Here is a 25,645-nt window from a genome sequence, read left to right as displayed (position 1 = left end):
ATACGAGTGTAGAGAAGCAAAGCTAAAGAGTTTGTAACCATTGTGCTAAAAAAATGTAACCCCATACTGATTAATGTACAGTATTATTATATGTGTAGCATTAACACAATATCAAAAATCATCGTTTTGTTATTATCATGGTTATTGTCAATACCGGCATATTGTATATACCAGTGAATTGCAGATTAATAATAAAAAGCAATAAATTAATATTGAAAACTGTTGCTTTGTTAGCAGTGTTGCTGGGTAACTGCTTTCTAAGATGTAATGGAATATTTTGGTAATGGAAGCCTTAAGCTAATCTAAAAGTCTAATAGTAAAATTAATTCAAACACAAATTAATATTTCATGCCCATTTATTACTTTATTTGGTAGCTGGGTTATTTATGATGTAGCCAGATAATAAGTGGAATAATGTACAGTGAGATGGCCGTTAGACTCTAGGGAAGGGGTTTCACAGCCTAGCGTTCAGTTTGCTGCGGCACCCCGCGAAACGTTGAACACTCGGCATGATTCAAATCTCCCCCGTTATTCAGCAAGTAAGGAAATGAGGGAAGGAAAAGAAATGACATTATGAAAATCATTTATTAATAAACACGCAGAGTCCATATTCCACACGCCCTTCGCACACAGCCATCGAAATAATGGCGTGCTGGAAAATGCGGGCGAGCTACTGTGCTGTGACTGTGCGACGTGACTATCTTTCCACTTTTACCACAGATACCGAGGCGCCTTGCTGTGGAACAGTCTCAGCAGGCGAAATTGGCTGGTTGTCTCCATCACTTTATTGTCTGTGCTCCATCAAAAGATCTCAGTAGGGGCCCAAACACTTTCCAACTAATGATAAAACATCAAGGACAGGATAATATCTCTGAATGTAGATGCCGGGAGACGCATCTTCCGATGAAAATATTTCAGGGATTTCGTGTCGCCGTGACAGATCGCAGGCAGGTTTGGGAAATGTCATAGTCCCGAAATTGTGCATGCAGGAGATACGGCCAACACAAAGGTCTGAATGGGATGTGGCATGCATAAAACTCAAGCAAACAAGAATTTTCCATGGGCAATTTGCAGGCTGGGTGACTCCTGGCTCGACGTTATGAGCACCGAGATGTGAATGTGTTTGGACGTGCAATATTTCCATTCGTATGTGAGGGACGGAAATATGAAATACCAATCACGCGGTGTGAAAATAGACGATACGAGTACTTATCGCGAGCGGGATTGTCCTGACAACACTTGCAAGACGTTTCCTCATAAAACCTATTGGCTCTATTCCACTGTCTCTCAGTAATGCTGAATGTGTTGAATATCAGCGTAATGGTCAGTGTTGGAGCTGAGCTGGGTTGGGTGTTATCTATGGTGAAAGCATTACACCAAAAAACGGTTTGTTTGTGACCTGTAATGATACACTGCAATGATTTTAATTCTTATAACAATAGCATTTATTGGATAAACCCTTTGATCTTAAAGGGAAGTTAATATTCATGACAGTGGCAGATTGGGAACTGGCAGATGGGGAGACAGGCTTTTTTTCTTCTGCCAAGAAATTCTAGGTGTGACTTTATGCACCTGTCTATTCTGGAACAGTAAGTGGAGGTAACAGAATTTGTTTTGTCTGTTTTTCACCATCATCTCACAAACTATTAAAAACCCCAGGGATAAAGAACAAGGGTTGGGGTGCTATAATGGTTAAGACCCAGGGCTGGTGATAACCAGTAGGTTGCTGGTTTGATTCCAACAAGGAAGGAGCCATTAGTTCTCACCATTGTGCCCTTAAGCAAGGCAGAGACTCCAGGTTGCTTACTGGAGTTTTTTCTTTATAATGTGAATACATCTCAATACTCAAGAGCTTTCCTGTAGTAATGACTGGTAGAGAACAATACCAAGGTCATGAGATCAATTCTCAGCGAATGCAGATACTTATAAAACAAAAGATCGAGCTTACTGAAATACTGTAAGACACTTTAGAGCAATGTCTACCAAATAAATAAGCATAAAACACACGAAATCTGAGCTTAATTAACCGTTATGTGGTTTACTAAGATCAGTATGTAAATGTGGTTTTACCTCCGACTAGGAACGGATTCCTTTGTGTGCGTCTCTGCTCTAAATAATATGACAAAGTTTCTTTCATCTGGAGGGAACTGAATTGAGTTTGTTACAAAAGAGAGGTTTATTCAAGTGCGCCGTTAGTATACATCTTTTAAACCAAAAATACTTTCAGTCTTCTTTTATAAACTTCTCATTAACACACTTTATGTACTTCTCAGACATTTATTTAAAATTACACCCAAGTATACGTACTTGACCTATACTGACAGAAAAGTATATTTGGCCTATACTCATCTTTTGATTGAACTATACCTCAAATCTATTTAAGGTACAGGTAAAGGTATATATTAAGTTTAAAAAATGTATACCTAAATAAAAACATAGTAGTATACTTAAAGTGGGACAATAATAGAAATAGTAAACAATCATAATTGGTTCACTTAAAGAAACATACATGTATAAAAACTACTAAACTAGGAGTTTACTGAAAGTATACTTCAAAGTGTACTTTCATAAACTAAAAATGGGCCAATTTAGTACCAAGTAGTAATGATTTAGTTTGAAATAGTACATTTACGAGTACACTAGCACATTGATACTGTATTAGTACACTAACTTCTTAAAGTATACTTAAATATACTACAAATATTGATCTAGAAAACTATCACTTGTAGTTACAGTACGAATGAAATAACGTAGTTGTAAAGTAGTGGTGTACTTATGTATTCTAATGTTAAATTTACTGTTACATACTTTAAAGTATACTTTTGTAAACTAAAAAGTGGGCCAGTTTAGTCCCAAGTAGTAATGATACAGGTTGAAATAATACACTTACAAGTATACTAGTACATTGACACTATATTAGCATACTTAATACATAAAGTATACATAATATAAACTACATGCTACAGGTATTGATCTAGTAAACTGTCACTTGTAATTACAGAATAAATGAAAAACGTAGTTGTAAAGTAGTTGTGTACTCCAAGTTTACTATAGTTACATACTAAAAAGTATACTTTTGTAAACTAAAAAAGTGGGCCAATTAAGTCCCAAATAGTAATGATATGGAATTTGAAATAGTGAACTTATAAGTATACTAGTACATTGATGCTATACTAGTATACTTACTACATAAAGTATCCTTAAAATATACTACATGCTACAGTACAAGTATTGATCCAGTAAATTATAACTTGTAGGCTAGTTACAGTACGAATGAAAAACGTAGCTGTAAAGTAGTTATGTACTCAAAGTTTACTAATGTTACATTTACTGTTACATACTTAAAGTATACTTTTATAAACTAAAAAGTGGGCCAGTTTAGTCCCAAGTAGCAATGATATAGTTTCCAATAGTACACTTACAAGTAGTACATTGATACTACAGTATATTAGTACACTTAAAATATACTTAGGAATATTTAATAGAAGGAACTTGAAGTATACAAAAATATACTTTGCTTAAATATAATTAATAAAATAAAACTTAAGTATACTTTGTTTTTGTACACAGATCCAACACATAGTGCACTTTGTATGATTCCTAACAAAGTTTCTCACATTCTTTCATCATACAGTGAACTGTGTGACATTCACTACAGTATAAAGTGAAAAATGAGTGAGTTAGGAGGTGTGGACACTACACACATGCATATCAACTAATGCAAATACACAATGTAAACAAACAGATTTGCAGAATGGCAATGCAGACAGTCGATCCGATTTGAAAACCAAATTGGATTTGTGTGCAGTGTGAACAAAGCCTTGGAGTGCATGTTAAATGATCTATGCAAATTTATGAAAAGCCCCAACTGTATGCAATTGCTTCCCTTTATGTAGTATATCAATGCATATCCACAACGTCAAAAGCATTATGCTGTCACAGCAGAAATGAAAGCGGTTGAAAGGCTGTCTAATACTGTTAAATACACAGTGCTCGCGCTCCCATATCCCGCATATTAGCAAACACGACAGACTGCTTTTCTTTTTGGCTTCTTTTCAAACCTCACAGAACGGAGTTAATCATTCAGAGTCTAAGACAGTCAGGGAACACAGATAGCATTGTGTTTGCAGCGCTGTGAGTCTGCATTTACGTTTTAACAAGAGCCGATGTTACATGTTCTGAGAGAACATCTCCCAAAGGAGACTGAATATGGAGGTTAATGTTGGACATGGTCTGTGTCGGTACTTATTCTTTCCCAACAGGCTTTAGCATTGAACATCAGGTGACTGTAATTTAAACATACACAGTTCCCGCTGGGAGAGACAATGGTTAAAAAAACAGTGGTACTGCCAACCTACATACAGGTGAAACATATATGCTTCAGGTTTTAAGGTTTTAACACATACTGAACAATCTGTCAAGAGAGCACTGCAAATGCGAGAAGCAATACAGCCTCATAGTTGGGTTCATCTGCTATGAATATAAATGTATTCACGAGGGAGATTTCTGTTGGGCGTGTAATAATAATACAGTAAATAAATAAAGCTTGTGCGTAATTAGTGGTGCTTGCCAAAGCCCACATTTCCATTACTGTTCTCATACTGCATTAAGAGCTTGTTTAAAACACCCTAATGCAACTGGAAGTCATAAACTTAAACTTAAGCTTAACTTACTTGTGTTACGGACCTGAATGATGTCTTAAATAAGGTTTACCTGTTAAGGGAATGTGTGCTGTTCTAACACAATCTCACAGGAATTCGTCATGATTTTATGGGGTGGCTAATTCGTATGAATATATACGATCTTGTTCATATGATTTAGTGCGATTTGCTTTTGCTTTTGAAAAAGCGATACTGAAGCCACTCCCATAAACCTAGCGTGATTATTAGTTATTCGTTTTTCTAATAATCATACGTTTTTGTACCATTCACATTGTAAGAAATCATACGAATTAGCCACCTTGTAAAACAACTACGAATTCCCATGAGATCTGGTTGGCTATTCATTTTATGAGCGAACATGCTTGCAATCTTCTTCAATGTTCAATACTCCTAGGCCTATGTTGCATATTTCCTAGACAAATATACATAAAATGATTTGTTGATAATGACAAAGGTTGTTGATCCAACAGCTTGTTTAAATCACATTCGAAGCATACTGTCGTCCATCTAAAAATGAAAAACTTTTTTTACTGTAATTTGACTACAAAATACAAGAAATTCTGCAGAAATTAAGGCATAGCCCTTTTATTTAAACAATAAAAGTGAATGGGGACCAACACAATTGCAGTTTACTAAAACTCAATCTATTAAAATGTCTGTTTCTTGAAATCAAATCAAATATCTGCTTAAATATCATTTGAAAAACTTATGCTAAACTAAAATTAGAAATGTTGCCTCAGCAATAAACTAAATAAAAGCAAAAAAAAATAAAGTTACAAAAGCAAACAACAAAATTCCTAAAAATGTAAGTAAAAATAAAGTGCATTTAAAATATTACAGTAAAACTGAAAACAACAATGAAAACTTAAATAGTGATATAAAAATAAATAAATAAATCATAACATGACAAAAGCACATAACTAAATTGCTTAACTGAACATGAAAACTAAAATATAAAAATAATAATTCTAAATATTCATAAAACTACAGTAAAACTGAGAAAAAAACTATAACGACGGGGGATTGAAGCTGTCAGTCACTAACATTCTGCTGAACATCTCCTTTAGTCTTCCTTTAGTCTTCCAGGCAACAAAGTCAGTCACACGGTTTTGAAACAACACAGGGGTGAATAAAAGCCTACAGAATTGTCATTTTTGGTTTGACTACCCTTTTAAGCATTTTTAATCATAAGTGACTGGCAATTCAAAACACATGAACACGACATTTTAAACTAAAAACAGACAAAAAAGCAAACAAGCAATTAGCTGGACTGCACTGATGAAAAGCATTCGAATTACACCTGCAAGCAATATTCCACTGTGAATACTGTACTTAAAAATGCAGACGGGATGTTAATAGATACGCGCCAATTAATCTGGAAGGCACGAGTAGCGCAGGAAATCAATTCTCTTGTGAGCGCCGATGTGTATTTAGCCACATTCGCCTGGTTTTAGAATACTTTAGGTAAACATGAAGAGTTTCCGATGTAATTAAAGCCGTTATTAACACATTCAAACCTCTGCAGCTTTTTAAATACTTTAATTTAGGATTTTGTTTTCTGTTAATAAAAGCTAACAAGGCACAGTTGGATTTGACAACATCACAGACTCAATCTGACTCGAGACAAAAGTGCAGATGAAGACAAAGTCATTTAGAATGACACAACATAATGGAGCATGAATTGAAAGTCAAGGCTGTAGACCTTGAGCATCCAAATGATGTGTCACATATCCCCTACGGCCAAGTCTCTAGATAATTTTGAACAACTTCATTATAATGATAAATGAAGAGAAATGTACAACCGCTGCATTACAGTACTTGATCAGGCGAGCAGGTTTTCATCTGTGGGCTAAATCACCTACTTGGAAAGCCATTACGATTGGCATCTTTCTGAAAGACGAAGAGATCAGAAAGTTGAGTGTTTTTGAAGACTTTGCTGTAGTCAGAAGGTCTTTCTCCAGCTTCAACTTGAACGACTGATTTTGAATCTGTTATGTCTTGGAAGAAGGAATTGTCAGATTTCAGAGCAACTTTCAGCAAAGCACATGAAAGAGTTAAGGACCAGGTAGTTTTCCATTAGTTTTTGGATCTGTGCTGAAAAACAGCAACCATGGATTTGCAACATAGTGCCTCTTACTTTCAACCTTTGTCCAATGTAGCAAGCATCCACACTTCATAATCCTGTATATCTGAACTCTTACGTTACCGACAGAAAACAGGCAGCTATAGGCTAATCCCGCACTGAAGAGGTGAAGTATCTTGTTCAAGGGCACAATAACACCAACAGAAGTGGCTGTGAAAAGACTTAAGCCCATGTCTTTCAATTCACAGTACAGACGTCTCTGGCTGAGCCGACCTCGGCTGCCAGAACCAGATCAAGTCAGATTTGAACTCTGCACCTCTTCACCTCAAGCCCCAAACAAAAATAGCCACTTATAAAAGTCATGGCATAGACGTTCTCTGGAGAATTTGCAATGCTATTGAGCATTAACCAAAGAAAAGATATTACATTCTTTCTTTGCACTGGAGTAGACTTCGGTTGTATATCACAAAGCTTTTAAACAAGATTTGCAGCCTCATTTTATTTTGTTTTGGCAGAACACAGAGTAGAAACGGGTGAAAGGGGACACAAAATGGCACATCTGGATACAGAAAAATGGGATGATAATTATGGTGCATTATTCCAACGTACAAAGAAATACGGAATCATTGTAAATCAGCTGAAGCGCACTCAGTCATACTCGAGCTTAGACTGTAAAAGTTTTGTTTTTAATCTAAAAACATGTATGTTGTAGCATATAAATTAAGTCAACAATATTGTTAAGTATTACCAAATTGACCTGATTTTAATTGATCTAAACTGACGTATTTAAAAAATATATTTTTGTTATTGACAGCGTTATTATGAATGTGACATTTTCAGTCAAAACTTGAAATGTAAATTCTCAGAAAATGTATTTATTACCAATATATCGAATCATCTGTTTATATTTTGCTAAACCCCTGATGATAGAGTCTATAGACATCAGAAAAATACCAGCCTATGCACGAGTTTCTAATTCACATGTCATGGATGTGATGTGACAAGGGACGATTTTGAGTAACAACATTGTAGGATTGAATAATACTCAAGAATGGAGAACAGATGGCATTTCCGAATGAATTATCTAAGTAAATGATCTGTTATTTTTTCGACACCAGACAAGAATTCAATTCAATACCTGCCTATTATTTTGAATGTAATTGTTATTCTAATGACGTTTGTCATGAAGCCAAGTCATGCAACAGATACAGCCTGTGCTTTTTTAATAAATTAACAAAAGTACCAATAAAGTACAGTTCGTTCGAGAGGTTTTGGTAACAGTACACATTTTCATTGGCTTTTTATATGCTGCAAGCTTATCAAGTTATGACATGTATCTATTCCTTCACAAATTCCCATTCACCTTCACTTATTTGATTCTACGTCAAACAGCTCTGTTCATGAATCCCACGAATACAGTAATGAAATATACAGGGTGTAAATAAAAAAACGGTACTGTATGCCATCCAGGTGCCAAGCGTTTTTTGTAGCATCACCGTATAAATGCCAGGTGATTTTAGCAAACTTAGACGCATGCAATATACTCACAAATTAGCTAATGAACATGTGCTTGGTTCTACGTCTTTCTCTTCACCGCCTAATGAAAAAACTAAGTGAAAAAATGAATCGCAAGCATGAGGAGCCATAAGCGTTTGCTCAGCCACTGAGTCGCTGCTTTACTCCGGCAGCAGAAGGAAATGCTGTGTAGCAAAAAAAACTGCCATCCCCAGGAGCAGCGTTAAAAGTAAGTCTGACAGGCAGGAGAAGTATATCGTGTGCTCAGGATTATCAAGCAACAAGAGGTCTTTCCACTTGTTAGAGTTCTCTGAGGTAGGTCATGCTCCACAATTGCCTGTATAAATTGATTTACAAATGCGCCACGAGACATCTATTTTATTTAATGCAAAGTGTGAGCGTTTCGCGCCCTACTAGGGAAAGTCAACTTTCATTGTAACAGAACAAATGAATATTATTTCCACCATTATGGCAGACAGGGAGGTTATCAATATTTTTGCACTTCTACAAAACAAATTTAAAGCCATTTGGATTTTCAGTTTAAGAACCACTTCGGTTTGAGATAAATCACTGGTATAATGAAACTAGAAGAAGGTGGAGGGATCAGCAGGTGGTTCTCGCTCAGGTAAAGGTGACAGACACCGAGAAGAAGAACTGCTTCCAGGCATGTCATGCACACCAGGCCCACATCTGCAGATGGAACGCTGATGACATCATTTCCAAACACCTGCCTCTGATATCGGCATTATGAGAGACTAATAACTATGGCAGCAAAACGCCTCAATGACAGGCCACCCTTTTCCATCTCTTTAGGGTAATGCCTTTTGCTCAAACAGGACAGTCTGTAATAGCTGCAGCTGGCTGCCCATTAGCCGTCCCGAACACAACCTGCTTTAAACCAAAACACCACTTCAATTCTCCTGTAGTTAAAGCAAGGCTTTGTTAAATCCTGGGCGTCAAGTGGCGCAGTCACAGCAATTATTGCTCGTGCTTTGAAAAATCCAGCTGTCGGCCCTTGTTAAGAATTAAACATGCACAGAACACAATGCACTGTCTGTATTAATACAACTGGTAGTATGAAAAACTCTTAGGTGACTCATATTTAGTTAAACAACATCTCGCTATTGTATGCTTTATGACGGCAATGTGAGTTCGTTTCTTGAAATGTTTGATTCACTCCTCGTGTACAAAATACGTTTTAAAAATAATGTGGGGAGTTTTCATGGGTCATTTTTAGGTGTGTTTACAGTTATTACAATCTAATAGAATTACTTAAAGGTGTATGTGTGAGATGAATGAGGATCTGACAGAAATGCATTATAATAAACATCTTCAGAGGTGTGTAAAGACCTTACATAATGAAGCGTTATGTTTTTCTTACCTTAGAATGAGCTATTTCTATCTACATACACCGCGGGGCCCCTTACATGAATTCACCATGTTGTTTCTACAGTAACGGACAAGCTGCTCTACAGAGCTCTTTTTGTAAAAACCTTATCTCCTTCAGCAAAGAAGCGAAAACGTGATGACATCTTAGTCCTGTGTCAGCCTCCATAGTGCTTCGAAAGGGAGAGTGGAGTGAGCCGTTGGTTGCAATTCACGCAACCTCACCACTATATGCCGCTAAATTTCCCACACTGGACCTTTACATTTTATTAAGCTATTAAATTTAACATAAAAACACTATGTAATAATTAAATAATACATTATACAAAATAACAATAATAATCAAATTCCACTATATGCCACAGCAGTATTCTCTATAGCAGCTGCATCCGTTTCTACCACATATTTATTCCACAATGGTGCTTTCAGGCAACAAACACATTTAAGCAAGTCTTCAAAACATACAAATAATTCATATGACCTGAAAATTAGGTTTGCACTCAAATAAATATGAATCATATTCTGATGGATATAAATTAAATAAAAAAAATGCTTTCATGAAGGCAGTTCTCCCGAGCAAAAACTAGCTCAATTTTTAAAACCTTATAAAGAGAGACAGAAAGCATTTTGACCAAACACATCTGACTGTTTTATTTAAAAGGTATCCCCTCATTATTTATCATTCTATTGCCAGCATATACAGCCACGGAAAAACATAAAGTGACCATTTTAAAATTATTTTCAGTTTTTCTGAATTTACTATTAAAAGGTATGCGTAACGGATCATTTTTGTTTCATTCTGTGAACTACACTGTAAAAAATGATTCTGGGTCGAAGTAGATTTCATTCAAGATTTCATTAAATGAATTGAGTAAACTTTACTTAATACAATTGTTTAAGTTAAAATTATAGAAAAATTCTCGGAAATGTAAATGCCCAAATTATTGAATGAATTCAACTTAATTTAACATGTTCAACCCACTTAAACTTGTATACAGGATCTTTACTTAATTCTTTTGTGGTGGGACTACATTCCTTTTTGTAGTTTTCATGAACTGAGCAGTGAATTTAGAGAACCCAGCATGCTTTGCATGCAACAGCATTAGGAGAGTCATTTTTGTGAAAAAGTGCTATTTGATTGGCTTTATAATAAAATGAAAGACTTGAAAGATTTAGAAGAGATTCTGTTTGTATTTTTGAGTTTCGTGATTATCATCGTTCAGAAGAGTGGTGCTTGTGCTTAGGTTATGAGAGAGCTCATGATGTGTGTTATTTCACTCAGTAATGCTGCTAATGCCAGTGCTGAGACAACTCTCAGCTTACTTGTACATCATATATGTTGTAAACAATAATAAATGCTAAACTAGAACAAGAAGTTAACTCCAATGCTCAAATTAGTATTTCTTCTTGATTTTTTTAAGTTTGTCATGTGACATTTGCTTAAATAATTTGGGTAATTTTACTTGATTTATTCATGGAATATTGCGTTAAAAATAAGATGTAAAGTACTTTTGTGTAATATTGTTACCATAATTTTTTTAAGCAAATATCCGTATCATGTTTTACAGTGTATTAACAATATTACTGCTAAATTTCAAATAAAAATATTGTTTCTGTTTGCATTTATTTTCAGAAAATGAAAACCGGAGAAACAGGTCAAAATATCAGAAAAGATGCTCTGTATTTTTTCAGACCTCAAACAAGTCCATATTCACTTGCAATACAACAGTAATATTTGTGCATGTCATTTTTTTTGTGATAACTTGTGATTTCATGTGTCTTGTCATGCTGTCAGTTTTTCACATTGCTGTTGGGTGATGTTATGTCACTCCTGAGGTTTGATTTTGTTGAAATTCAACAGACAGTGAATGGCCACAATACATATAGAAATGATGATTAAATTACAATTTGGAATGGTCTCTTAATTTTTTCCATGGCTGTACTTATCATGTGCTGCAACATGAAGAAACCCAGAGGCAACATTGTTCAACAAAAGGTTAAACTACTCTGTCCTTCACTCAAAACAACATAGACGCGGTAGCTGAAACAGTAAACGCACTTTATGATCACCATCCCGCAGTTGAGGGCTGCTTGTCCAAACACAGGTTAAGCCAAGACGTAAGACACAAAGGCCCGGTTTCATAGACTAAGGCTTAGCTTAAGCCAGGACTAGACCTTCGTTAAATTAGGATATTTAAGGCACTTTTATAAAAATGCCGCAGAAAAAACATTACTGGTTTGCATCTTGAGACAAAACAATGTCACTGACATATTTTCAGATATGTCAGGGCGAGTTATTTTCAGTTTAGACAGGTCAAACATTCACTTTAGTCTGGGACTAGACATAATAGTGAAAACTAGCCATTAACAGAGTAATTTTAGCCAAGACAGGTTTAACTGACTGGGAAATTGCTCTTCTAAATAGTTCGTTTAAAGACACAGATAAGGTTTGAGTACGTACCATAAACATAAAGGATGTAATCATCGTAGGCTTCTCCCACTAAGTTGGACGCCATGCAGCGGTACGTCCCGTTGTATGACTTGTTAAGGTTTTCGATGTAGAGATCAGAGCCGGTAATCACGGCGTGGGAGGGGAAATCATCATCCACTTTGAGCCAGTTAATTTGATGAGGCCTGTACAATATCAGAGTAATCATTTAGTGCTCAGTGTGAAAATGCTCCGACAGACGAGGAGAGGATAATGTGCTTTATTCAGGAAAACTTTAGCACTGATGTAAAATCGCCACCTGCACAAACAAATGTGCACGCTGCTGAGAAATCTGAGCTGTGGATTATTGTTTTATTTTGCATGTGGCGTGATATTACTGTAAAATGCTGCCGTTATCTGTCTTACAGTATCTCTGTACGTTATTCTTATCATCATCTCAAGATCCCCAAGATAAAGCAAGAACATATTACGTAACAAAGCCATTCGCAGGACTCACTGTGGTTTGCCTTTAGCTTTGCATGTGAGTTCGAGATGTTCCCCCTCTCTGGTCAAACCCTCTGGGAACTCCACCACAATCTTCACTTCTGGTTTATCTGCCAAACAGACACAACAAAAGGCACAAACAAACACTCATTTTTAGTTACACCGCAGCGCATCGATTCAGCTCGCTACTCTTGAACCCATTGTATCTAATTATCATTCTATGGCCAGATACAGTACCTGCCTCTCGCTCGGATTAAAAAAACATCCCCAACAGGTTTCCACATTGCACATTTTTTATATTCGTGTGCACGTTACGCATTTATGTTTAATACAAAGACGATAATAAAAGCAGCAGATCTTAGTTGCTCTTCTGGGCTTCATCGTACACTTTACACTGTATTAAGTCGCTCCGGTGAGTTTAAAAGAGCGCGAACATGACAGTGCGTGATTTTTTATTGGCTTGCGAGGGAGGGGGAGAGTGTTATGAATTTAAACAGTCAATTTAACAGTAGTGTAAAATGTTTTTTTCTCTTCTCTTTTATCTATGTTAGTCAAAATGTCAAGCTGTTATAGTTGAGCCGATCTCTCCTGTCTTTTCTTCTCAAAGGTCACCCTGAGCAGTCAGCTATCTGAATAAATTAATATTCTGCCAAGATTACAAAAGGGTAGGTTAACCTTTCCAGGACTTCTCATGCCACAAAAGAGCGCACACCAAACGTACTAAATCAATGCATTATTTAGCCGTAACTTGACAGTTTCCGTTTTGAAGCCAATGCCGAGACCTTGCTCATGATAAAGGAATAGTTCAGGAAAAACTACACTTCGGTTGTTATTTATTCAAACTCATGTTGATCCAACTTGTCTCTGACCTAAAACAGACCAAAAAAGTATTATTAATATAATATATTAATATTTATATATATATTTATATATTATTATTAATATTATATATATATATTAATTAACTAATTAATATATTATTAAACATATTATTATTCATATTATGAATGTTGCTTTTGTTGTTGTTAATTTTGTTTGTAGTAATATTAATAACCATGATTACTCGTATTGTGTTATTTTTAATCGTACACATACAGTATGATATTGCAAATAATGTTTCACACTTCAACACTGGTCAACTGGTTTTGCACCAATTTAACATTTTTGTCTTAAAATGTATTTTAACATATTGATATATTCGTCAGAAAAGGAAACCCAAAATGAACAAAATTAAGAATGACTTTGACTGATAACTAATTACGTTTAAGCATTTTAATAGATGTTGCCATATTAATGTATTTGTGAATTCTTTTGGCCATGTAGTAAACACCTCATACTGTAACAACCCTAGTATAAGTACATACAGTAATGTCTGAATTTCTTATTTCTGGATAAATCATATCTTTAAAATGATCTTATTATGTAACCCAAAGTTGTTTCATTCATTACAACATCAGTCAGATAGCCTCCACACGCAGGTGAGGAGATCACACCTGGAGGCTTATTTACAGCTAGAATTTTTCTTCACACTGATGACTCACACTGCACTTCCAGATATTTCTGGGCCTGGAAGTCCTTCACGGCCGGATGGTCAACGATGCAGATGACGGCCACTCCATCGTCCTCCTTAGAGACGGTAAGCCTGAGCTGGCTGGTGACAGTGAACATCCTGTCGTATAACTCCTCGACAGTCGCCTCACCTGGGAATGAGCGTGAAAGCGACATGTGAGCCATAACAAGCGAGCGCTCTCCATCTCAGGCCTGCCATAATAACACAGTGTCAGCAGCAGAGGGAAAGGGGTCATTCATGAGAACTGATATTGTCGCCTACATACAAATTTCACATTTATTTGTTGTGAGAGACGGATCGTGTGAGCGCACACTGAGTGATCATACTTAATACAGCGTGCATACGGTATGTGTACAATCTGAGCCACATGTGTGACGAACATGGAACAAAACAACTCAGGTGAAAAAAAGCTCTTTCGACTATGATAACATAATAGCAGGCAGTAAAATTCACAAGATTGTTACTGTGATGTGTACAAATCCCAAGAGCAAACTTATGATGGATGATCAGGACGTGTGACAATGATGAATTCATAAGAAGCAGCCCAGAGGTCAGAAGCTGCATGTAGGGTTACTGCCCATCACGTTAGCCCTCATCTTAAGACAGTTTGAAAACTCAAGGGCATTGAGCTAATTACAGCACAGAGTATAACGGTTTACTTGGACCTAATGAAGTGGGAAATAATTACAGCTCTGCACTGACCTATAGCTCATCTCCCTTCCCTGCTGCTAGCGCATAATAAGACACTATTACAAAACATACTTAACTTAATGTACATCAAACTCACTTATAGGCAGGGGTCTTCAACCTTTTTAAGACCAGCGACCCATTGGTGGATATACAGTATATAGAGCATGGGTCTGCTGCTGCATATTGCATTTTTAGTAATGTACAAGGTTATATGCAAGATTTTGATGAAAGATTATGATTGCACATGACTGTTACAAAAACAATGGCCTGCATAGGTAAATCATTTTTAATAAACACTGCAAAATAAAACAAATAACTGAAGAGTTTATTTGCAAAAACTGCAATGTTAAAAAATGAAATGTATATTACCATGTTTTATTGAGTTAGTTTGCTGTTACTTGATCAAAACAACTCAACTGCGGATATTACTTGGAATACACAATTAAAAACATTATTTTTGAAAATATTTATTTTTTATCTGCTTTTGCAAATAAACTCCTAAAATAATTACATATATTATTAAATGAATAATTTTAAAAAAGTTGTATTAATTAATTTTCAGTTTTGATTAAGTTAAGAAAATCCTTGTGTGACAAAGCACTTACAAGTAAATGTTCCTTAATTTAGGGAGTGTGATGCAAACTGGGCCTAGATCCTTAAAAAGTATTATTTTGTAAGGAGTCATATGCCTTTGTTGTACCATACAATGCAATATTACAATATGAATTGTGAGTGGGGAAATTAAACATCCTGCTAAAATTTTGCTTTGGTCGTATGTCATTTAATTGTATTGTAATAGTACAACATATTTTTTTATTTATCCACAAAAATGGTTTGAAATAAAACAATAATTGACAGATCCCCTGCTTTTTGCTGCAGGCCTCGTATTGAAGCCCCCTTGCTTCAAAACACGGAAGATAAGCTTCATTCAACCAGGTTATGAAGACTCGATTGGCTATACAATATTTCTATGTACTGTAATTTTCACCTTGTCATGCAGTTATTAGTTTAATTTGTGTATTTCTGTGATCCTAACAATACTATTTGATGCTTTCAACACATCATCCTTTCAATCTGTCAGCGCAGGCGGCAGCTCGACTGCACTTAATAAAGCTGCCGTATTCGTAATCCATAAACAGCTGACACATTAAACTCTGATTCTGTTTAAACCTCGCCATATGATCTGCCCTGTTTGCCTCTCCCAGGTAGTCCATGCGAATGTTATTCAACAGACCCTCCCTGCTGTCTAATGGAGAAACGCTGTTTATAAGCACATTAACCAGCCTGCGCACTCACTCCTTCATGCCAGTCAGTGCTGCCTTAACCAGTGAGAACTAATATGTGGCCAGCATTTGCGGAGTGAGAGGTAAACAGTTGGAGTTCATTCAAAGCTACGTATTTAAGCTCTACTGAAACAAGAAGAAATGCTCTTCTGGAGTCCTACATGTCCCAACGTTGGACTTCTGAAGGCTTAATTAAAAATCGTTACTATGACAGAATCCAAACATGCCGCGTGCTCGGTGCAGATCAGAGAATTCGGTAATCGCTGCGGACTTATCAGCACAATCTACTTTGAATCAGAGTCAAACCTTGCAGTGGTTGGTCCCCTTTCATCCATTTGATGGTGGAAGCAGGCTTGCTGCCCATGGCGGTGCAGGTTATCTCTGTCTCGTTCCCCTCGCTAACAATTTCCTCCCGGGACTCTAAGATTGGGTTGCCTGGTGGAACTGGAAGAAGATCAACAGCAGGATTAGAGATGGTGAGGCAGCTCTTCTGCGCTGGATCGATGTTGTTATCTGTGTGCTTGCTGAAGGACAAATTGTTATTTTACTAAGATCTGCTGATGAGTATCAAGAAGTTAAATCAGTCAAAGTGGAAAATGTGAAAGCATGTGATGTGCGTGTGAAGCTGTTTTCTCACACTATGTAAAAATACATTATAAGCCCCAGCTTGGGATGCCCAGAAGAAAAATTGTAGTGCTCTGAGGTTGTTCTTTTCATAGCTCAGGAGACTTTATTAAGTTCCCAGTTATGTACATTAGTGTCAGCTATGTTTGTAAAATCTTTTAGAGAATTAAAAACACAAATGAGACAATACTTGACAAACACAGCAAAACTATACAAAACATATGGATAACACAGCCCAGAAAATTTGGTCATTGAAGGATTTGGCATACCCTTGTATGCAATATTCAGTTTTGAAATAAACACAGTCATAAAAATAAATGTTACAAAAAATTGTTTTACGTTATCCCAATTAACAACAAAAACAGCACACATGGGTAATGTGCGTCATTTACAGTACCTCTGTTAAATCTCACAGTAAGAAAAAATATACTGGTTTTGTAGAAAAATGAACTAAAAAATCAGTAATAAATATTTTCTTTTAAAAACTGAACAGGTCCCACAGACTCAAACACTACACCAGGGTTAAGCAAAAGTCTATCCAAGCTCGATACAACAGATGCAAGAGTGCAAAGACTTTTTGGAAGTCTTCGTTGTGATTTTTCTCTGATATGAATGATGTGCTGGTATCCCTACCAGACTTTTATTGAGCTTCAAGCTTTCTCCTTTATTCTACTTACAGTAACTACTACAGGGAGTGTTATCTTGGAAGTCATGAGTAAAATTGAGATTGATCAACCAGCTTCTCCGAAATCCAGTTTCATCAGCTAAGGCCACATCCACACGAAGCCAAAGCTTTCCGTATCCGATCTTTATTCCTTTTCACGGCATCGTCTCATGAAATCGTCTCGGTTACGACTGTAACCTTTGTTCTCTGATGGAGGGAACGAGACATGATGTTTTACTAACAAAGTTCAGGAGGAGCTGGAGCATATAATTAAGTCCGGCTGGTTCGCAATCAGCAATCACGGCACCTACCCTATCAACTCAGCGAGTGAGCATATATATATAGACAAGACATTTACCTGCGCCATCTCAGTCTATCAGCATCCCTCCACCACCCCGGCTCCTCTCCTCGAACCGGATCATTTAGCAGGTTCCCCGGGTGGTGAGCTCTGGGCTCGGGCCGTTTCCGAGCTCGGTGCACTCGCCCAAGTGGGGGAGACTGTTCCGGGTTCAGCAGGAATTGATGAGCTCGGAGCCCGCTCCCCAGACAGTACGCCAAATACGCATAACCTTTCTACCACTGCTATCATTATTATCTGCAAAGTCGAACTCGTGAAGTTGTGTTGAGAGACAGACTGGGGTTTGATCTTGAGAACCTATCATCTCCGAGAGGAATTTAAAAGCCAATGAACTTGGAGAATGCAGGGCGCGTACTGGACACAACACGGTAGAGGTTGGGTCTTCCTCCCCAGAGGGGAGCGTCTGCAGGCTCACCACCTGGTCCCGAAAGGGAGTGGTGGGAACCTTGGGCTCGTAGCCTATCCGGGGTCTCAGGATCACGTGAGAATCAGCCGGCCCGAACTCTAGGCACTTGTGGGACACGGAGAATGCCTGGAGGTCCCCTATCCTCTTGATGGAGGCGACTGGCATCTCTCAGGGGCTCGAACAGGGCCATTCCAAGGCCCTGTAGGACCACATTAAGGTCCCAAGAGGGTACGGAGCATGGTCGAGGTGGATTCATCCTCCTTGCGCCCCTAAGGAACCTGGTGACCAGGTCGTGTTGCCCCAGAGACTTACCCTCCACTAGATCGTGATGAGCAGCAATCGCGGCTACATACACTTTCAGCGTGGATGGGGAGAGATGGCTCTCGAGTCTCTCTTGCAGAAAGGACAACACTGACCCCATCGGGCATCTCCGTGGGTCTTCCCCTCGGGAAGAACACCAGTACGAGAAGAGGCGCCACTTCAAGGCGTATAAACACCTAGTGGCGGGGGCTCTAGCCTGCAGGACAGTCTCAGCGACCGCCAGTGGCAAGCCACTCGGGATCTCCTCGTCCCATCCAGAGGCCAGACATGGAGATTCCAGAGGTCTGGCCTGGGGTGCCACACCGTGCCCTTCCCCTGCGACAGAAGGTCCTTCATCAGGGGAATCGGCCAGGGGGATAGTCATCAGAGCCACCAGGTCTGAGAAGCAATTCTGGTTGGGCCAGTAAGGCGCAACTAACAGTACTTGATGTCCCTCTTCCCTGTCCTGTGCAAGGAGGCTCACTGGGGGGAAGGCGTACTTCCGCTTGTCCCGCGGCCAGCTGTGCGCTAAGGCATCCATGCCGAGAGGGCCCTCGGACAGGGAGTACCAAAGCGGGCAATGGGTAGAGTCCGGGGAGGCAAACAGGTCCACCTGCGCAGGGATGGAGTCACCAGTCTCCGCGGAGCGTTCCGTGACGAGAGAGCGCATCGGCTGTCTGGTTCAGGTTGCCCGGGATGAAAGTGGCCCGCAGGGAATTCACCACCTGCTAACTCCAGAGGAGGTGGTGAGTGCGAGTTGTGACATCTGAGCGTACGCCGCATTTGTCTGGACGAAATGCAGATACGATACAAAATCTTTACGTATACAGCTAAACCCGTCTCCGTGTGGATAGCCTCTAAGTTTTACTGTTGAACTCCATGGCTGTGCTGGTCCACCAGTGAGGCCAGCAATAAACCAGCCTGGACCAAAATGGAAACCGATGCTAGTCTTTCAGTGCTAGCAACACTGAATATTTCCCATTCATGCAATTCTACCCTATTCATATTTGGTTACAACAGATCCCACACTACTGCTTATATTTATTTCATGCGTGGGTTGAGAGTCCCTTCCCTATCTCTGTTAGATCTGAATCTCTAAAATTTGTAGAGGGTCAGGAGGTGCCCATCTGTAAAAGCTACATATTGATGGGCTCTTTGTGTATTTGGACAGGGGGGTAACCACTCAACCAACTGACAAGATGTTTAACTCATTGTTTTACTTTTCTCACGCAGAGAGCTGATGGCACATTATCTCATGTGGTGCTTTGCTGATGGCGTTAAAACCTCTCTATAAAAGCTTTGGTTGCAGTGGTTCTTTTTCTAATATCTAGCCTCATGCTTTTACGTCCTGTGGTTAGGAGACCATGCTGCGACGGAACGCATATCCTCATAAAACTCGCACTATTTCAGAGAGCACTCAATTCCATTCAGCTCTCCGGGACGTCCATAATAAACGTCAAATCGTCATTCAGTGCAAGAGCTTCACAACTGCACAAAGCTAACTTCAGAATCGCTCAATGTAGCCTTTTCAACATCTAAGAGGAATTCGGTCAATATTACTGCCAAAAGTGAACCACCAATATCAAAATGCAACATCTGTTCCATTTTGTTTGGCCGGCCTTGTTGAAAGCGACATGAGAGGGATCGGTTGATATTATGTCACAGTGAGATTCAATTAAACAAGTTTAATTGCGTGAACGAATCAATGAGGTGCATTAATAACATTCAGAAGGTAGACGTCATACCCAGCACAGTGATGTCTGCGTAGGCTTCTTGTGGGGGGTCCGTGTAGAGCTGGCACACGTACCGTCCCTCGTCCGAGAGTGACACGTTGGAAAACGACACCAGAAGCTCATTGTCTGAGAAGTTAACCAGCTGAAACCGGCTGTCCTTCAAGGCTGACAAAACAGAAGCGGGAAGAGTGATTTATACAGCCGTGACTGAACGACGACAAATCCAGATGACGGTCACAACAGGAAGTAGTCAATTCGGTCAATATGCTATATCATAAAGTTTGAGAGAAGTTCTTTCCAACTTTAACTTTTTTTTACAGTTTTCCATTCATCATAAATGTGTGAAAAAGAACCAATTTATTTTGGAAAGGACATAATGTGTAAATCATGAATGTTCATTTTTTAAGTGAACTATTCCTTTAAATGAGTGGGCTGAACTTTGACGCATTCTGGAAGTTCAGAATGTCAGGAATCTAACTGAGCAACTCCATCACAAGTTTAAGACCTTTGATGGTGTATTTTAAGAACCCTCTCTTAATCCCAACCCTGAACCTGGGGAGCGTTTGGAAGCCTTCTTCCAAAGAATAATGATGAGGCTAGCTTGTTTTGAGCAAAAAGGCAGTGGGCGTGGATTGAAAAGCCTGATTTTCTCAGAACTTGGACTGAATTGCAATTGATGTGGGAAGTTTATGCACTATGCATCAAACAGTTCTGAGACTTTAGACTTAAGGTAATGCCAGAAGGCTGCAATTTCTCTACACCAGTACATTAGAAGAGAATATGAGAAATATAAATCTCTGAAAGCCAGTCTTCACATGAACAAGGCTCATTAGAGTGCATTAGGAATTCTAAAGCACCAGAGCCTGTAAGAGGTTGACAGTAAGTGAATGTGATTGTTTCATGTCCCAGCTGATTTGAGACACTCTTCGGCTGTCCCTAGTCTTCTATCCCAAACTCACACACAGATTGGAAAATAAAAGAAAGGGGGCTGCAGAAAATTACATATAGCATGTTAGATAAAACAAAAAACGGATTAGCATGTAAAACAATGTTTTAGTGCCCAACTGTTTTTGGAAGACTTCAAATGTAATGTACCTCTTTCTCCCCTGTCAATGGAGTCGAAGTACTTTTTTATTGAGTGATAATTAAAGATTCAATACAGTATGACAGTTCACATGAAAAACAAAAGAACATAAGTGAATAACATAACATTAGCCAGGGGGTAGAAGTAAACAAAAAAAGGAAAAGCTAAAGAGTCAAAGTACTTGAGGACTGCGTACATTCCTGCCATGACATCATGAGTTATTAGTCACATGTTACTTACGGCTCCAATAATTGGCTGGATTCAGAACTGACTTCCGATATGTGGAATAACGGTACATTTAAAGTCTCAAAGCATTTTGTGATTATCTTAAAGTGATAGTTCACCCAAAAATCCTGTAATTATTTTCTCAGCAACTTTTCATTTCAAACCTGTAGAACTCTCTTTCTTCTGCAGAACACAAAAGAAGATATTTTGTTGAATGTTGGTAACCAAATAACAGCGGTAGCATTTCACTTCTATTGCATGGACACAAAACCAATGCAAGTCAACCGGTACTGCGGTTGTTCGGTTACCAACGTTCTTCAAGATATCTTCTTTTGTGTTCTGCAGAAGAAAGAGAGTCATACGGGTTTGAAATGACAGAAGGGTGCATACATGATGACAGACTTTTCATTTTTTGTGTGGACAATCCCTTTAAATAAGGGAATGACCTGTGATTTGTATTCAGTATGTACAGTAGACCGTTTAAGGGGCGATTCACATTTGAAACGGTGCGTCGCGCACATTTTTTTAGGCGTGTCGGCACCGCATCGCACCGAGCGCGCACCGCGGGTCATTTCACTAGAGAAAGTGGCGCGGCTCTGGTGATGTTTCGTTCGTGAACGAATCGTTCTTTTTGAACGAATCTTTAAAGTGAACGAATCGTTCTCATTCACGAAATGCAATGAATCATATTTCTCATTCACTGAAATCTCTCCCTCGAGCATAGAGTGTCTTGGCTTAAAAGAGTGTCTAAAGCACAAGCCAATGGCGTTCGAGAGTGAGCTTTGACAAAGCATATGATTGGTTGAATGTACTGAACGAATACGCCCTTCACTGAACGAGCCTGTGTTTGAGTCTGAAAGAGACTTGCTGATTCTCGCTCGTGAACGAAATGAACGATCAGTCATCTCGTTCGTAAGTGAACAAAAGTTCCCGCTGATTCTTGTTCGTGAACGAAATGAACGATCAGTCATCTCGTTCATCTCATTCGTAAGTAAACGAAAGGACCCGCTGATTCTCGTTGATGAACGAGCTGTTACTTCTGCCTCGTAAACGAAATGAAAGATGAGGTCTCTTGTTCAACAAGTACAGAAACGGACACAATGTAAATATCCTTACGAAAATAATTAAATAATGCAAGCTGATGTTTAAATGTAACAAAGACAAATTAACATTGTCATTTTTATTGCATGGAAAATGTCAAGCCCTGTTTACTCAGTTATTGTACTGCAAGCACAGGTGTTTTGTGTGCATTTTGTATCATTTATTGTTCTTTCAAATAAAAACGACTTCATTACATTTAATTCATGTCATGCACTTCTCTAAAAACTGTAAAACAAAAAAGTATCGGTTAGCTCTCATTCGCGTCACGTCAGCAAATAGCATTCCAGTTCCGGCTGTGAAGGGACGTGTAATTGGTTAGATCGTCCACTGAACGAATACGCCCACACTGACCAAGTCGCTGTTGAGTCTGAACGAGAGAGAGAGATCTCGTTCGTGAATCAGAATCAGAATCAGAATCAGAAGAGCTTTATTGCCAAGTGTGCTTGCACACACAAGGAATTTTCTTTGGTGTTGGAAGCTTCTAGTACAGACATTTAACACAATGACAATACAATATAATACGATTTACAGTCTAAAAGATTCTAAATTGTGCATATATAAAATAAAGACTATTTTACAGAAAATGGGGGATAATAACATATAAGAGACATTGTACCGGGTAGTATATAGTAGAATAAACATATTAACAGATTGTATGTACACTTGTGCAAATGGATAATTTAGTAAGTAGAGGTAGTGTTATATACATGTATACATAAGATGTAGATATAATAAGGCACAGTAGTGCACACTATAGGAGTAGTGGAAGTGGAATATTGCTCTTAAGGAGCAGTTATCTGTTTAGGAGGGAGATTGCCTGGGGGAAGAAGCTGCTTCTGTGTCTGGAAGTCCTGGTGTTTGGTGCTCTAAAGCGCCGGCCAGAGGGCAGCAGATCAAAGAGTTTGTGTGCTGGGTGTGTGGAGTCAATGATGATTTTTCTTGCCCTGTTTTTCACTCTGGAATCGTACAGGTCCTGAAGTGTGGGCAGAGGAGCACCAATAATTTTCTCAGCACTACGAACTGTCCGTTGTAGTCTTCGTAGGTCTGATTTGGTGGCCGAGCCATACCAAACAGTAATTGAAGTGCACAGAACAGATTCGATGACCACTGAGTAGAACTGGGTCAGTAGCTCCTGTGGTAGGTTGAACTTCCTCAATTGACGGAGGAAGTATAACCTCTGCTGGGCCTTCTTTACAATGGAGTCTATGTGGGACTCCCACTTCAGGTCCTGAGAGATGGTGGAGCCCAGGAACCTGAATGACTCCACAGTATCCACAGTGCTGTCCAGGATGGTGAGGGGAGGAAGTGATGGAGGGTTCCTTCTGAAATCCACTATCATCTCCACTGTCTTGAATGCATTCAGCTCTAGGTTGTTTTGACTACACCAGGCAGCCAGCTGAGCAACCTCCTTTCTGTAGGCAGATTCATCACCGTCTTGAATAAGGCCAATGACTGTGGTGTCATCTGCAAACTTCAGGAGTTTGACAGAAGGGTCTGTAGAGGTGCATTCGTTTGTGTAGAGTGAAAATATTCGTCTGAATTTTCAAAATTAGGGAAAAGATTGATAGAAGGGCATTGCTTAATGTTAAGCAATTCGTCCCTGGTAAAAGTGATTAAAGAAGAGTAGCTTAAAACAGGAAAAACGAACAAAAAAGACATAAGTACTAGAGCACTCCAAACCGAGGCAGCCATCCGCGGCGCCGCGGCGTGAACGAATTGAACGAACTGGTACATGTCGTTCATGAACGAAATGAACGAATTGAACGAGAGTGTACAGTACACTGTAGGTCGGTCATTTAGCATGTGAGTCTCGTTCAGCAATCAGCAGAAAGCGGATGCAAAGCGCAGTTACAGGTAGGCTACTTTGCACGCTTGTTTATTTAAAATACATAAACTTCACGTTTAACATAATCCCAGATTTATGAATGTGTAAACGACCAAACAATTAATCTTCTTAATTATGCAGAAAAACCCTGTGCGTTGGTCATCTGAACATCTTATTTAGACATATTTTTATTTATTTAATGAGTAGATCAGACACACATTTTAATAAAGCCTGTAATCAGTTTATACGTCCATTAATACGTTCGTTGACATAACACAACTCTTTTTCGCCACCTGCTGGCGTATTATAGAAATGGTCACTGAACGAATCAGTGAACGAATCTGAACGAATCATTTTGGTGAACGAACTGAAAAAGAATGAATCACTCAAATGAATCATAATTCCCATCACTACGCGGCTCGTGTTTTCCGTGCGGTTTTAGACACGAAATGTGAATCGGCCCTAACACAACATTAAAACAGTCATCATCTTCTTGGCATTAATAGCGTTACAATTTTGCTCATTCAGTGCACCGAAATGAAAGTTCATCAAAAAAGTGACATAAACATCTTTGCGCAGGGAAATGTAATTTAGGGAATATCATTAAGTTTGCGAAAATTTAAAACAATTTCTTCAGCCATCACTGTTCAAGTCGCATTTTAATTCTAATTTGTTCTTAAAAGGTTTTATAGAGTGGCTCATCCGTAAGTGACAGGGAATGAGAACGGTAGTCTGAATGTAATGTGAAAAAACCCCAAGCTATCTCTCCACGCCAGCAACAATAAACCACCACCGAATCATAATGCTAATATATATTGAAACATACCGTGCTATATATCATCGGACTATATCCACAGGTGCGTGTTATACTGTATAAGCTAAGACACATTCATTCTCTATGTCATTTTGGATGCACAGCCATCTGTGCTTAAGGGATAAAACAATGAATTGTTCAAGTGGTCATACTTTCCACAAACCGAACTGGCAGGCTGGTAAACATTAGACAGAATAATACATTACAGCATTAAAGAGTTTGAAGGCTGAGCATCCCTCCAGTCACATCCATAGGAATAATGTCAGAGCTAGCGGCTAGAACTGTCTATCTTTTTCCCCTAAACCCCAAACTATATCCTGTCTTTTTCTCTCTTACAGTAAGCACGGACTGGAAAGCTCTTGTCAGGCGTAATTGGCACAAAATATACCCA

The 25,645-nt window shown here is 38.6% G+C and overlaps 1 protein-coding gene across 3 annotated transcripts in view; it reads right to left on the bottom strand.

The window, feature by feature from the left end:
- The window catches only part of cadm1b (cell adhesion molecule 1b), a 165,844-nt gene that overhangs the window by 27,583 nt on the left and 112,616 nt on the right, over nucleotides 1-25,645 (bottom strand). For all 3 annotated transcript variants that reach the window (XM_057351309.1, XM_057351310.1, XM_057351311.1), the window contains 5 exons: nucleotides 20,218-20,370; nucleotides 16,427-16,564; nucleotides 14,119-14,277; nucleotides 12,591-12,687; nucleotides 12,107-12,279 (listed from right to left, as the gene is read on the bottom strand). In XM_057351309.1, the coding sequence (XP_057207292.1) occupies nucleotides 12,107-12,279; nucleotides 12,591-12,687; nucleotides 14,119-14,277; nucleotides 16,427-16,564; nucleotides 20,218-20,370 (720 nt within the window). The remainder of the gene's footprint in view (nucleotides 1-12,106; nucleotides 12,280-12,590; nucleotides 12,688-14,118; nucleotides 14,278-16,426; nucleotides 16,565-20,217; nucleotides 20,371-25,645) is intronic.

Source organism: Triplophysa rosa, linkage group LG14, assembly GCF_024868665.1.
Source record: "Triplophysa rosa linkage group LG14, Trosa_1v2, whole genome shotgun sequence".
Classification (NCBI taxonomy): Eukaryota; Metazoa; Chordata; class Actinopteri; order Cypriniformes; family Nemacheilidae; genus Triplophysa; species Triplophysa rosa.
The sequence above is the reverse complement of the archived record's forward strand: the minus strand, read 5'-3'. Positions and strand labels throughout refer to the sequence as shown.